At 53.4% G+C, this 14,800-nt stretch overlaps 6 protein-coding genes across 6 annotated transcripts; 2 read left to right on the forward strand and 4 right to left on the reverse strand.

Annotated features, from left to right (window-relative positions):
* Window positions 1-134: 134 nt before the first annotated feature.
* J4E83_006105 (uncharacterized protein) lies at window positions 135-2,007 on the forward strand (the record flags this gene model as incomplete). The annotated part of the gene is made up of 3 exons (XM_049333020.1): window positions 135-271; window positions 317-909; window positions 962-2,007. The coding sequence occupies 3 exons, from the start codon at window positions 135-137 to the stop codon at window positions 2,005-2,007; spliced, it is 1,776 nt and encodes a 591-aa protein (XP_049187710.1).
* A 2,550-nt stretch (window positions 2,008-4,557) lies between these two features.
* On the reverse strand, window positions 4,558-5,284 carry J4E83_006106 (uncharacterized protein; the record flags this gene model as incomplete). The annotated part of the gene is made up of 3 exons (XM_049333021.1): window positions 4,558-4,651; window positions 4,701-4,805; window positions 4,956-5,284. 3 exons carry the CDS (start codon window positions 5,282-5,284, stop codon window positions 4,558-4,560), a joined length of 528 nt encoding a protein of 175 aa, XP_049187711.1.
* Window positions 5,285-9,077: 3,793 nt separating this feature from the next.
* J4E83_006107 (uncharacterized protein) lies at window positions 9,078-10,917 on the forward strand (the record flags this gene model as incomplete). The annotated part of the gene is made up of 4 exons (XM_049333022.1): window positions 9,078-9,138; window positions 9,210-9,257; window positions 9,322-10,311; window positions 10,361-10,917. 4 exons carry the CDS (start codon window positions 9,078-9,080, stop codon window positions 10,915-10,917), a joined length of 1,656 nt encoding a protein of 551 aa, XP_049187712.1.
* A 344-nt stretch (window positions 10,918-11,261) lies between these two features.
* Window positions 11,262-11,892, reverse strand: J4E83_006108 (uncharacterized protein; the record flags this gene model as incomplete). Its single annotated transcript, XM_049333023.1, has 2 exons — window positions 11,262-11,791; window positions 11,841-11,892. 2 exons carry the CDS (start codon window positions 11,890-11,892, stop codon window positions 11,262-11,264), a joined length of 582 nt encoding a protein of 193 aa, XP_049187713.1.
* Window positions 11,893-12,232: 340 nt separating this feature from the next.
* J4E83_006109 (uncharacterized protein) lies at window positions 12,233-13,078 on the reverse strand (the record flags this gene model as incomplete). Its single annotated transcript, XM_049333024.1, has 2 exons — window positions 12,233-12,990; window positions 13,048-13,078. 2 exons carry the CDS (start codon window positions 13,076-13,078, stop codon window positions 12,233-12,235), a joined length of 789 nt encoding a protein of 262 aa, XP_049187714.1.
* A 573-nt stretch (window positions 13,079-13,651) lies between these two features.
* Window positions 13,652-14,791, reverse strand: J4E83_006110 (uncharacterized protein; the record flags this gene model as incomplete). Its single annotated transcript, XM_049333025.1, has 1 exon — window positions 13,652-14,791. One exon carries the CDS (start codon window positions 14,789-14,791, stop codon window positions 13,652-13,654), a length of 1,140 nt encoding a protein of 379 aa, XP_049187715.1.
* Between the last annotated feature and the right edge of the window lie 9 nt (window positions 14,792-14,800).

Here is a 14,800-nt window from a genome sequence, read left to right on the forward strand (position 1 = left end):
GAGCACTTGAGGCTTATCAAGATTCCGCATAAAGGCAGTGGAGGAGCATACAAGCGTTTACCAGTGTTACCAAAGGCCCAATTGCATATCGCTTCAGCTTCACTTGCCATTGGTTCCGTGCAGCCACAGCCAAGATGTCGGGAAGCAGCCAGACATCCCCGCGCTTCTTCAATTATCCGCGCCCCAAACCTCACGACGCGCCATACAAGGCCCCGCCGCCCGGAAAGAACCCCGTAGTCAAGGGCGCCTTGCTGCACTATCTTTCCAACCTGTTAGTCAATCCACCATTCTTTTGTCACCAAGCTAACAGCTCCAGAGTCGCGACTGTACCGCTAGTCCCTGGCATCCTGTGGAGCAATGCTGGCTTCAGCTCCTTGCGAGAATGCAGGCAACTCGACGGCATCGACCCGCGCTATGATCCCACCGTAATCCCGCTGCCTGAATCCGACGATGCTCCCCTCAACTACACCGACAAATCCAACTTTCGCGCATCGTACCCGCACACGTCCTCCAATCGATTCTACTCGATCAAAGACTTCCACGATGCCTACTCGAGCGGCACACTCACACCGACCGACGTAGTAGAATACCTGCTGCCCCTCATACGCAGAGATGTTGCACAGCGCTCGCCCTATTCGACAGCCTTCATGGACAGCAAAGTAGACATGGTTAGACAAGCTGCTGAAGCCTCCACGCAACGGTACAAGCAGGGGCAGCCATTGGGTATACTGGATGGCGTGCCGTTCGGAGTCAAGGACGACCTTAAGGTCACGGGATACAAGCATTATGTCGGCACCACTTACGACTACAGCCATGGAGGAAATAAGGAAACGAGCTGGTGTGCGAAGATGCTTGAGAAGGAAGGCGCGGTCTTGGTCGGCACGCTGACTATGCATGAGATGGGAATGGGTGAGTGGAAGCGTCGGTTCTGTGTTTTCATGGAAGATACTGACTGGTCTAGATACCACAAACAACAACCCTAACTGGGGCACACCGCGGAACCCATACAACAGTTCATACTACCCAGGAGGCTCATCGGGAGGCGCTGCGTCTGCAGTAGGGCATGGCCTCATACCCTTTGCTATTGGATCAGATGGAGGCGGCTCAGTCCGAATTCCTAGCAACTACTGTGGTCTATATGGTCTGAAGCCATCGCACTCCCGTGTCTCCGTCGCGCCCATGCCAGACGCCGGGAAATCCGTCACCGTTCGCGGGCCCCTCGCGAGCAACATGTCAGATCTCGAGATCGCATACCGCGTCCTTGCACAGCCCGACCCATCAACATACCCCTCATCAGAATTCAACCCACCCAAGAAGCACACTGGGCCTCGAAACAAAGTACTAGGTGTATACAAAGCCTGGATCGACCGCGCAGACCCTTCAGTACAGGAGGCCTGTCAATCAGCCCTGTGGTACTTTGAGTCGGAACTGGGATACCAAATTGTCGATATCAGCATCCCGCTGCTGACAGAGGGTCAAGTGGCCCACGCAATGACTATCATGGCCGAAGGCGCAGCAGGACACAGGACGTCCATCTACGACCTCACGCCCGCCAACAGGATTCTCATGAGTGTGGCGAAACAGACCCCAGCAACTGACTTTCTGCTTGCCCAGCGTCTGCGCAACGTTCTCATGGAACATCTTGCCGACCTTTTCCGCAAACATCCTGGCCTCATCATCGTCACGCCCACGACGCCAAACGCGGGCTGGCCTATTGATGAAGCTGAACTTTCACATGGGGTGACGAACGGCAACATGCAAATCAGGAACATGGAGTATGTGTGGTTAGCGAACTTCACAGGAATCCCCTGCATACAATTCCCTATTGCATATATGGATGGCGTAAAGGGCACTGGCAAGGTCCCGATCGGGCTGAGTGGGAACGGAGAGTGGGGAAGTGAAGATGCGCTGATTGAGTTTGGGTTTGATGGAGAGCAGTGGCTGCTTAATGGATATAAGGGTGGGAAGGTCATGCCAGAAGGATGGGTGGATGTCATGAAAGCTTAGGAGAGTGTGAATAAACACCGGTTCTGACGGTACTCTATCTCACTGATCCAAGGAATTGTTGTGATTATCTCACTGCCCCCAGTAGCCGGTGTTGATGCTTGGTATACTAGAATATGGGCGTGAATTCACACTACCCTGATGCCTAGCAGTCAAGAAGTCTGGTGGACGAAAGGATCAAGAAGATTTTCAAGTTCGCGATATGGTCAACCGATATCTTGCCGCAGCCTATGTGTGAAAATTCCGGCTTCGGTGCGGGTGTAGCATCCAAGGCATCGACGATGTGGCATACTCCATTACCACTTTTTACATCAGTCAAAGGTAGGTACAAGTCTCCAATGCCCGGATCGGAGGGAAATGACTCGGACCATGCATATACAGCATCGTGGATCAGACGATGACCAGACAAGCTCATGTGCGGACACGTACACCTAGTAACCACACTTCATCTGCAACAACCCGTTGGCGACTGCAGGAGACTGTGTCAACTGCGGGTCAGTAGCGCCTTCCTCAGATCTACAGAAGAGGAAGTCGACGAGACCAAAGTAGAAAGTTTCGAGAGCTCCATGGAAGCATACGTGTTCAGCTCCGCAAGCACAGTACCGAGATTGACATGAATGCCGGCGCATGTGAGCGGTTGTTATCGTGGTATTTGCGTGTCGTCGGAGTACCAGGGCAAGAAGGGGAAGTCGTGATGCAAGGCTGATAAAGATCGTCGGCGAGTTCCCCTCACCGCACCGATACCGAAGATGAACAACAACAACAATACAACGTGCCCACCGAGCGCGATGGCCTGCCCTTGGCTTGAGCTCATGAGCTTGTCAATCCCAATATTATCGATAGCAACTAGCACTCCCACCCATCTCGCTTGCTAAGTTGATGCCGCGGAACCCTCTCCCCAAGCGCAGGGCGGCCAATTTCGCCCCCACGAATCATAATATCCGCACCTTAATCTCCCATTTCCCTCAGAGGGTTCCGCACCAATCATGGCATGCAAGACGCTGCGGACCAACACCCGAGTCGAGCATGGTAGAGAGTTTCAAGATTTATTCCCATAACCTTCCTCCACCTTGCACTTGCCTTGCGTCCTTCCTTCCGGTAACAACTCGGCAAGTGCGATGGATGCACATGTGAGCCTTCCCACGGCAGAGCAGAGTGGAGTGCACCTGCATTACCGCAGCGTGGGCTTAGCGCACAAGTCAGACACATGAGATCTGTGACACGACGTTGCAACGGCGAATCGCACACTAGAGGCTTGTGTATGATTGATGATTGCATCGCGTGGGCGCCCACGCGCTAAAGCGGAACGTAGGCAAGCAAGCGAGAGGCGCAAGAGAAGAAAAAAACAGCATGAGTCGTTAGATTTGCGCGTGATGGAATAGAGTTCTTTGGTGCTTTAGTTCATCGTGGGCATTCCGATCGCTTTCGCTTGGATGCAAGCGGAGAGAAACAAGAAAGCGTCAAAGTAGGAACAACGGAGAGCGGAGACGGGCGTGCGCTACCAGCGAGGTGGGTGTTGTCTGCGTGGTTTTCTTAGTTCAGTCAAGCTTAGTGTGGCGGCTGTCAGTTTTCCTTGTCTTGCGTGCTTTGGGTTGGAGCATGGTCCGACAAAGAGAGGGGCAGCGGTGCGGGTCTGCTCGAACAGTTTTTCTTGCGTTGCGGCAGCCTTGTCATGTTCCTTCGTGGAGCCTTGGACGGGTCATCTGCTACGCAACTCACCGTATCTGGCATGGGCATGCAGGGTCCTGCCTGTTTCGATGCTAGATTGGGCATACATGCACTGGCACACATGCAGTCATGGAGTTGTCATCTACATTGGAAGATGATGATGGCAATGTTGGGCGGCAGGAACAAAACGGTTGTGCGACGGTTCTGTGCATGAATAACCATTGTGCTTATTCGCTCGTGCAAACCATGTTACTTCTAATTTTCTCTCAAATAAGATGAAGCCTTACATAGCGCCGAGTATCAGACAAAGCACCGATACTTCAGCTATAGGCTGGAAGAGGTTGATTCAACTCTTCCATTGGTAGCAAAAACAAAGGGGGCTTGGGTACCGTACAGAATCCTGCCATGGTATAGAATGGAAACAAACAGGAACTCCTATAACACCGTAGTCGCCATGGCCCCGTAAAGTGGTCGGGTGAAAGTGTAAAGTTATTGTAATGTAAAACCCAATGGTCAAGGGCGCAATGTGCCGTGGTATAATCGCAAAATCGAGTGCGACAACACTGAGCCAGCGGTGCCGAGTTCAAATGGTTGTCGGAAGGGTGGTAAGACAGAAGCTGTATGCTGAATCGAAGTGTAATGACGAACGCCGGTTCCCCAATCCTGTGCCGCTATGCAGATGCTCATAAACGCGGTATCAACGTGCGTGTTTCGTGTATTGGAAGGAGGTGGTGATGATCAGTATGTGAGACAGTAGACCATCATGATTGCGTGGTAGTAGGGGTTCGAGAGCCGAGTGGCGTCCATGATGAGTCGGGGCCTGGGAGGAATGCCGACGTAGTGGAGGCTCACAGCGCCTGTGGGTACGAGTACGAGGACTGATTGTTATTTGATAACCCTGCCCTTGCCCTTGACTTTGGACGCTTTGCCAGCGCCCGTGGAGGTGAGCTTGCTGGTCTGCATCAGCTCGCCAATATATCTGCGAGCCGTTAGCCACTCGTCACAATGGAGATGCGGGAGGTACGTACGATTGGAGAAACTTGTTGCCGCCCTCGAGCTTCTCGTGTTCGTTCTTGACGACTTCGACGCGGTCGACAATCTGCATGAGGCTGGCTTGGAGGGCTTTTGCTTGTCTAGCGAAACGGTTAGTCTGGTAAGGGCTGGGACGAAAGTCAAAAACGCGCACACAAACGAGAGAGGTAGCACAGTGGGCGACAGCGACACCGAGGGGGGTCGCAGCGTTGCATGCCACGGGCGTGGAGATGCAGGGTTGAGTTACTTACTCTATCAGAGCTTGGCGAGCATCCTGGCCCATCTTCTCAATCTCTTCGCTACTCCGGCGAGGGCTCATGGTGCGCGCATCGCCGTCGTCGTACTCCTCCTCTTCCTCCTTCATCTCGACGTTGGGGCTGTCGCGGGGTATTATGATGGTGCCGCTCGACTTTCTGCTCCCTAGCCTGGGCCGGGCCTGTAGTGTGGGGTCGTTCTTCATCTCCTGGTCGCTGATGGAAGAGTTGGAGGAGGAAGTCGACATGTCGTCGGGGTAGGAGGGGCGGCGGTCGTCTTGCGTTGAAGTAGACGGGTAGGAGGTGATGGAAATGTGCGGGTTCATGGCACGAGACAGTATAGTGCGGCTCTCAGAGTGTAGGTTAGGGATGGAGCCAGGTGGGCGAGCGTCGGCAAGAGTATGCCGTGGGTGGATTCAGGCCAAGATAAAGCCACACGGTTGATGTGGAAGGATGTTAGAGTGGGTGGGCCCCTGTCCGCGCTAAGCCAGATAATGCTTCAGGGTCTCCCGAGACGAGGATCCCTGCGCGCGGGCGTCGAATGTGCACGCAGCGAGCGCTCCTAGCAGAGCTCGGGGTGGCGGCGGCGGCAGCAGGCAATAGCGCTCTCGTATGGCTACCAGCGGCGTGTACTCACGAGACGACTGTGACTGTGTTTTGTTGTCGACACGCAGGCAAGGTTTGCGTTGCTGATCGGCAAGGGCAAAAGCACCCACCAGAGGCGCGGATGATTAGAAGCGGTCAATTAGCGCTGCGATGGCCGAACAGCTATTGCCAGGCCTGCGAGAGGGCAACTGGGGCGTGTTGGCGAATGTGGTGCGGGCAGTGGATGAGCGCAGCGTGGACCGTGTTGTCGGCGTGATTCAGGGCGTGCGCGCGGGCGAGGGGGTTGAAGACGTCGCTGCGGCGCTGCGACTGCAGAGGTCATGATGAAGGCCGAAAGCGGTGCATGACGTCGCCGGCCGCTGTGAGACATGGGAGAGCTGATCACTTGCCCCATTCCGCCACGTCCCACCGCACACTGAGCACGGCTGCGCGTTGCGGGCGGCTGACATCACTGAACACTGCCGTGGGTTCCGTCAACCGCCAATGGCGTCGTCGCTGACGTCTCTGCGCGTGTGCTGGGCGCGGCGACGACGGTGCCTGCGTCCAACGTTGAAAGTCACGATGCGAGCGGGCAGCCTCATCGCTGCGTGCACCCAGACAGCAGTGCATCACCACCACGCTGTCTCCGCCCACACTACCTAGGTATTGTACCCACAGCGCACAGCGACGCGTTACAGACCGACTGACTGCGGGTCATGCTGTCCATGCGCACATCACCAGCCGCTCGTGTTGGGCGTGGTTGCTGATCCCTCTTTGTGAGCCATCCGTTTCGTCGAGCTTGCGCACCAGAAATATATAAGATCGGCTAAGGGGACCCTGCGGCGGCGGCGTTGGCCTGCCATTTTGGCTTGCATGGTATTTTGTAGATTGCCGTTGCCACCAATCCTCGCCCGTTGGCACCACCAGCACGCACACAGCCAGCGCCCGGCACACACAAAAGCCCTTTTCGAGCCTCGTCTCCAGCCCCTCACACTCCCTCGCGAGCGCCAGAGACCCCTAGATCTCGTGTGCGTTGACTCCGCACTATGCCACGACCAATGACGAAATTCTCGTTTGATCAGCACGTCACCCTGGCCGCTGAGCAACCGCTCACGGTGCTTCTATTCGACCTTTGCGCGCCGGGCCAAGAGCTTCTTTTCGTGCAATATGACAGCCGTGATTCTGTCATAAGTGCATGGAACATTTCCCGCCTCCGCCGCGACTCTGTCGCACTTTGTCCAATCCGTACTTCTCCTGCATTGGACAACGGCGATCTCCAGGATCATGACGTTGGACGTTCCAACGTGAGAAAACATATTCGTCTGAGTGGCCTACCGCTTCCCCATTATCAATAAGTTGTTTCAGCGCGCATAGCTCCACCTCGCCGGTACGATCCGCATCTCGCTAGGTTGCGACTTGCGCTGGGTGAGCTTTCTGAAGCATCCAAAGGTCACCGCTGTTCTGCCTCGCGACGATCCTTCGGGAACACGGCTGCTTGGGGCAAGACTGAGGAACGAGTGTCATTTTCCCGCGGGTATTCGAGTAGGACCGGCTGATGCCGGCCTTGCAACTACTATCTTTGCTTTATTCGGTCCGGCCTTGCGCAGCATGCTTCACCACGCGTCTACATACCTTGCCAGCGTGCCACTGCTGTTTTCAGTCGGCGACGATCCGCACGGGGTTTCAAGGCGACACACATGCTCTGTAACGTGAGAGCGACAGGCCGACGCGCCTGCAAGACATCATGACAATTAACATTTCTGCGCGACTCGCATGGGAGTGTGACTGCATCACACTGTCCTTCCACTGGGATACCGTTTGCTTTGCTTTGCTTTGACTTCCTTCTGCAAAACTTTCTACTCCAACGTCTCCAACATCTCCGACATCTCCAACTCAACAAAACGGTCACCACAGCTCGCTTATTTCACTCAATCAATCGGTTTGCATGCTACTAGCACTCTTCCCGTTGTCTCTGCATCATCGCTGGTCCGGCAATTCGCTGTAGGGTGTCCACTTTTCGTTCTTCGGTGGTTCTCCAGCAGATGGTACCTGAGTCATGCTCATGATGTCCAGGGTCCACCTGGTACACGCAACCAATACACTTGTATCGGTCCGACACCTCACTTGATATTTCAGAACAAGGCGACATCAATCACGACACTTCGATCATGGAAGGCTGCCGAACCCAGTAATCAATCGCTGCCGAACCAAGTCACAACATGCCGCTGTTGCGCCGGCGTGCGAGCAATTGTGGAGCTGCGGTTTATATGTCCGGTAGGGCTGCATTCGGAGACAGTGCGGCGATTTGTGTTGCAGAGTGACGCCGCTGGGATGTGGTGATGTAACTCGCAAAGGACGCCTGGTATGCATCACGGGGCATGAAGAGCTGGACGCGAGACACCGATAAATTCGCCGATGGTGGATTCCGACAACCACGCGTCCCTATAACATACGATATATACCTATTAGACCTGGCCTCTGGAAGAAACAGTATCCAGATGCCTCTGTGCACTGGACGAAAACTGCCTTCAACTCCGGTGTGCGAGGTCTATATATATCTACTTTGGAAACGCCAATTTCCCTTCACTGGATATAAAAGGTGACCGTCATTCGAAGAGACAGTCATCAGACACGGTGTAGGTAGATCATTGAACACACCGACACCAGAGATATGTATGCAGCGCTGCCATATCGATTAGCAGTCTTTCCCCACTTGATTCGGATGTGGCAGTTCCAGACCAGACAGTTGGGGATTCCCCGGATCCCCTGCGGCCACAAACATAGTTTTCTGAAGATCATCGTTGCCCATCTCCGTGGCCGAGGAGTCAAGACCATATCAGAACTTAATGAGGCAACTAAAGCGCGGACGCGAGGTCCCGACAAACTCTTTAGATTCTCTTATTGATCGCCATTTATCAACGATCTTCGGAGAACATTGGTCTGAGAAATCGGCGATCGATCTGCAGTTGCGTGAATGTAGTTGACCGCAATCTCCAGATAAGGGTTCGTGGAGACAATCCGGTGTCGAGGCATTTAGCCTCACCCTCATCTAGCCTTCCCGCCTCATATCAAGCCCTGAAGGTGCATCAACCATATAAATGCGATTTAAGGTCAGGAACAATCAGTTGCCATGCGTCCCAGCTGTTCGCAGCTATGCTGTTGTACACGACGGCGCATGCATTCATCTTTTTTGTATCCTATGCGTGATGAGTCAAAACATGACCATGATGCACGAAGAACAGTTCGTCCGCAGTACACATTTCTCAACTCTCGAGCGTGAGCGGAATGCGAAACACCCATGTGGGCGATATGGTCCAGGATACCGTGTTGGACAGCCCTCGGCATTGCGTCACTGCCAACTCCAACTCCTGGCCCAAGCTCAAGCTGTCTCTTAACAATCTGGACGCGAAAACTCCAGTGTAGCGACAGCGACGTGTAGTGAAGCGGTGATTTGTTTGCAGAACGTCCATCGCACCTACCTCATTAGACCTGGACTTTGCACGTTGCTGAGTAAGAGCTCGCAGCTACCCCACCATGCACGGCATCCTCGAGCTCTCGCTGCAGCTCCTCAACTCGTTTAGCCCGGCCAATCTCGGTGCGTACGCCTCACCCACTAGCCACCGACTGTTGCTGTGGCTTAAATTAACAGTCACTAATTATGAACAGGTCGATCTGGGGCTCAAGTACCTCTTCAAGGCGAACAGGATGTGAAGTGTCGGTACTCCCTAATCTTACTGGTTAGGCCAGCAGATTGAAGCAGCAACTAACACTCGCACAGCAATACCAACAAAGTCATCTGTTCCAGACTACTTTGTCACGGACGATGGACACTTCCAAGGTCCTACCAAGACGGGCGCTGCACCGTTCATGGCGCAGACAAACCTAGCACCTTTTGCCGGCGTGTCATACATTCCAAACACGCCTCTGGAAACACAAATCCCCATTGCTGGCAATGCGGAAAACAAGAACATATTCCAAAGTATGGCAAACATCAGCCCTTACTTTCCTAATCCTCGAGGCTTCGGAGTAAACGAGTACTCTATACCGCCTGGCACCAACGTAACATGGCTCAACATGGTCCATCGCCATGGAAGTCGGTACCCCGAAGTCAGTGGTGAAGCTGCAGAGCGGACTTTAGGGAAGAAGCTCACGGACGCGGCTGGCAAGTTCACAGGTCACGGATCCCTTTCGTTCCTCAATGATTGGCAGTTCCTACTGGGTGCTGAGATCCTCGTTCCCAATGGCAAGCAAGAGCTGTTCACTTCTGGTACTCTGCACTACTACCAGTATGGCCACTTGTATCCCAACAATGGAAGCAAGGTTATCGTCCGGAGTACAACCCAACGACGCATGACTGAATCGGCGGAGTATTTCCTTGCGGGCTTTTTCGGTCTAGGCTGGGCGCAAAACGCGACGCTTGAGCTGGCTATTGAGGCGCCTGGCTTCAACAATACGCTTGCTGGCTACAAGCAGTGCAACCATTCGAGTTGGACGACGGCGCGACAAGGGCTCATGGAATGGATCGGCGTGTATCTTCACGATGCCCATCAGAGGTTCAGAAGCAACATCACCGGTGACCTTGACTGGACAATCACCGATACGTACAACGCTCAAGCTTTGTGTTCGTACGAGACAATTTCGCTTGGCTTCTCTCACTGGTGCGGCCTGTTTACCTACGAGGAGTGGGAAGGCTACGAGTACGCCCTGGATCTCTCATTCCAGGCAGGCACAGGATTTGGCTCTTCAGTCGGTCGTGCTATTGGAATCGGTAAGGATTGACGATGCCTCTTCTACCTCACTATACTAATACTGCACAGGCTACGTGGAGGAAGTCCTCGCCCGCATGCAGCACCACGTTATCACCTCCCCTTCTGCCCAAATCAACGTAACCCTTGACAATAACACGGTCACCTTTCCCATCGATCAGAACCTCAACCTGGACTTTAGCCACGATGCCGGCATCATCAGTATTCTCGTCGCATTCGGCATCACGCAGTTCAGCGAGGTACTTCCCACAACCCACATCAAGACGCCCCGCGAATTCATCCTCTCGCATCTCCAACCGTTCGCTGGTCGTCTCGACATCGAAGTCATCAAAGCACCTGCGCCCGTCAACCCTAACCGGACGGACGAGAAGATATATCTTGACGGGCCGCCGACGAGCTACGTTCATTTCATTCTCAACCAGAGGACTATTCCACTGGGTCGTAGTCACAAGGAATGTGGTGATAGAGACGACGGATGGTGCGAGATGGAGACATTCCTGAAGGTCCAGCAAAAGCAGATTGAGCTTGCGGATTACGACTTCGCTTGCTTTGGAGAGTACGACGATCCGACGTACGGAGAGGTCACAGACGGAAGGCCACTGAGATAGGCGCTGGGATGCCATTGAGAATGGGAGCGGGATAATGATTTGGATACGTCGCGATGACAAGATCTTTGTTGCTAATGAATTTACGTCAATGAAGGTTCATCGTTGAGGTATTCTATTCGCGACTTCGCTATGCTGGTAACCATATGTTTCGGCAAGGTCTTGTTCGCTCTTGCAGTTGCCGATAGCACAGCAACAAGTCCCCGACTTATTATCATTCTTGCTCAGTATCCAAAAGGTCCCGAATCATAATCAAGATCGTCATCCGAGTCGTCCATCGCATCCCAGACACCAACGTAACGCACATAGTTGGGCAATCCTTTGCACCTCAATTTGTTGCCTGGAAATCAGAGCTCCAAAACACCCTCACCCAAGAACATGAGTTGACAATCAAAGGCAGCCTCTTCAACAGTGCCATAGGCAAACGTGCCAGCTGGGTCTTGTGACGCGAACTGCGGAGGGCTCCTGATGTCCATCCAAAACCCGTCTTCCGGTTCGTCCATGAGATCGAGCTTGACTCCAATTTCTTTATCACCTTTAGGCAACAGTGGCTCTAAGTATTGCCTACCGATTTTCAGGCTTCCGGCTTCCCAGTCTTCGATGTTATTTCTCCTTTCCCACCACTGGTCTGGATTCTGAGCATATATGTCCAAATGTTGAGAAGAGTAAAGCGTATAGTTGCCGCTGATATCTCCCAGAGGTATCTTCTCGCCATTTTGTAGTCTTTCCTTGAGAGCTTGTGCTTGATCTTCGAAACGAGTTGCTTTGGTCTTGTGTTCTGCAGCAACTTCTTGATGATATACGTAGTCATCCTCTTCGTCGTCCATTTCTGTTTCTCCGTCTTCGCACTCTTCTTCATTGTTTACAACCGGCACCTCTTTGAGAGTATGTAAGCTTTCATTTCAACAAAAGTCGTGGCATCATACCAGTATGTAGGCCAAACCCTCTCGCACCGTCGTGACTATGCCACGTCGCCATACCGAAACGGAACAAAGCTCTTCTGGTTTGAACACTCCAGGGAGAGGATTACGGTTCGATTCTTCGCCTATGCAGGTCTATGCGCAGATGGAAGAAGGAGATTCGTTGGTGGAGAAAGATAATCTGTGATGCTCAAGGTCGGGTTGAGGGTCGCGCCGAGACGCGTTGCATTGTTTTTGGTCTACCAAGAGTAGTGCATTGGGTTCGGCCCGACGCCACGTCGTCATCACACGTCGAATTCACTATCAGAGATCCTCGCACTGCAAAACCAGAAGGATATATTACAAAGTCGTAGATGGCAAGGTTGAAGTGTATACAGATTCAGAGATCGCATGCTTTCTCATTCTCCATCTTCGTTATCGTCCTCATCGTCGCTCTCGTCAAAGCTCCCAGAATCAGAGTCTTCCAAGTCAACGGGCATTCCAAACGCCGCCAGCATATTCGACGGGTGCGTATGCCTGGTATACTTGCAATTCCGCCACTCGTCATCAAATTCCTCGGCTGCGCGCTTCACAGCTTTCCGATCTTGGACCAGAATCCCAGCAAAGTAGATACCATCCATGTGCAACTCCAAGTAGCCATCTCCGAGAAACCTGATTTCGACGTAGATCTGGTCTTCTTCACCCTCATCGAAGAGCTGGACGCTTTCGGGAAGCGTGGATGTATATTTCGGTTTGTTGAACGTGGTCGCATGGGCGTCTACAGGCCCACCCCAGATCTCGAGTTGCATGCCCATATCACCAGCGTAGGGACCGAAATCTTCGACGATAAGGTGCTTTCCAAACTCGATGCTTCCGACACCGTCGGTCCAGTCGTTATCTTCGAGGTCTTGGCCCTCCTTGCCTGCATATTCTTCCACCCATTGCGCGGAGTAGAGATGCCACTTTCCGCGTATGTCACCTACTTTGCGCTCTGTGTCCCCAAGCTTTTCGGCGGCGGCCTTGACCTTTTCTTCTTCTTTAGCTTGATCTGCTTTCACTTCTTCGAGCAGCGCTTCGGGGTCTTCTTCGTCGGTGTCCTCTGCGCCTGAGCTCTCAGCTTCCGATTCTGTTCCCAGTTCCACTTCGCTGTTCTCCTCTTTTCGGCTCTGTTCCTGCGCTAGTGGAATCGGTTAGAGCGTCACAATAAGCTAGCTGGAGGCGTCCATGAACTCACCTGTATTCGCGCTGGGTTGTGTAGCAGGCATATTGATATTGATTCGTGACGTGGCCTCCGCTACAATAGAGATGCATGTGTTATGGAGAGGAAGTGTTTACATTTAAGGTTTCTAGAAAAGCCATTGTGACGTAGCTGCGGAGATCTTCCCGACTGGGGTGTTCGCGCTACGGCAGGAACGCCTGACGCGACGACGCGTTGCCCCATCTCCTCGCCCCAGCTTTGCGTCCAACACGGCGCTATGGCGCCCCCTCGCTCATGCTTGGAATCAAATGTCGCTTCCATCACCAGCGATCCTTCGACAGCTTTATGAGCTTTCGCATGTGAAACGAATGCCAGGCGGCTTCGCTCCCCAGGTCATCTAAACGAAAAGAAAGCAGACCTTGGAAGGCGCACCGGATCCCCAGAAACCGGTCAATACCGCGCGCCCGTACTCATCATGTCTAGGGGTATACAAGCGTCTCAAGCAGTTCCCAGAATGCTCACCCGACCCAAGTAGTCTCAAACCCTAGTGTTTTCCTGAAGGTCGAATCCTTAGTTTCGTAGCGGCAATCACGACCTTGAGCTTCGCACACCCTCGCACACCACAGCCAAGTGCAGTGGTCTACCTCACTTTGGTCTCTCCACTTCGCGCCAACATTTCCATCTTCAGCTTCTCCAGGTCCAAGTGCGGAGCAACCTTGTTCGCCCACCAAAGCGCCACCCAGCCTCTGCTCGTCTCCTTCAGCTTATCCGCCAACATCTGCTCCTGCTCTTGTTCTGCTGAATCCTCATCGTACTGCTTCTCCATATCCTCGCGCGACATGCTAAGGAAGCTAGTATTCACTTTTTCGCTGAAAGCCTCCGATGCCCATGCGCCAGGTGTGTAGGCTGGAGTTGTACGATGGAACTTAGGTCGCGGGCGATGGTTTTCGGCAAGTGTGTGGTCGGCGTGGGGTAGCACGACTGCAGTGCGAGAGAGCGGCTGGAAGGGCGAAGGGTTGACGACATAATGGTGCTCGGGTGATATAGTCACCGAATCTGTTGTGCGGACCCGTTTAGGCGATGGTGAGGCGGATTGGCTGCCTGGGATGGTGCGAGTGCGTAGGCGCTTGAGGATCGATTTTGGGACCGCGGAGTTATGCTCGGATGCCAGCGGGGTCGCAGTTATTGCTGTAGCTGCGGGATGTGCGTCTAAACTTTCTTTCGATTCCGGTTCTGGTGCTGAGATCCACTGAGACTCCGGTGGCTGACTGCGCAAAGCTTCCACTAACGGATCCAATCCAGTTGATTCCGGCATCGTGAGCACCTGCTGGGGTTCGTTCAATCCTGTTGCGGACACGGATGATGTTGACTCGTCTCTCCACTCTTCTTCCATCTCTTTCTCGATCACCTTCCTCAACCATACCATCAATAAACGCGCACCCTCCTTCTCCAACTCGGTCGGCTCTCCCTCTTCTGCACCGTCAACGTATCTTAGACCCGGCACTCTACCCAGCAAGACCTTCTTGTAGTTCCAAATATTGAGCGCTTCTCTCAGCTTGGTCAGGTCCTGGACTGGCACACTTGTGTCGTTGAGTAAGTCTTCGAACAACTCCACAGTATTGGTTAGTGCAATTTTTGCCCTGCGCCAGTTCCTTCTGACGGCCTTGTGGCCAGGGCTCGCATGGTCGCCTTTCCCGCCTTCTTTGGACTGGAAAAGACCACCGCGCATGTCAAACTGTTGCTGTACAGCCTCGATCTCTCGGGTTTGTGAAATTATCATGCATGATGG

Source organism: Alternaria metachromatica, assembly GCF_023757995.1.
Source record: "Alternaria metachromatica strain BMP 0045 chromosome Unknown scaffold_13, whole genome shotgun sequence".
Taxonomy (NCBI): Eukaryota; Fungi; Ascomycota; class Dothideomycetes; order Pleosporales; family Pleosporaceae; genus Alternaria; species Alternaria metachromatica.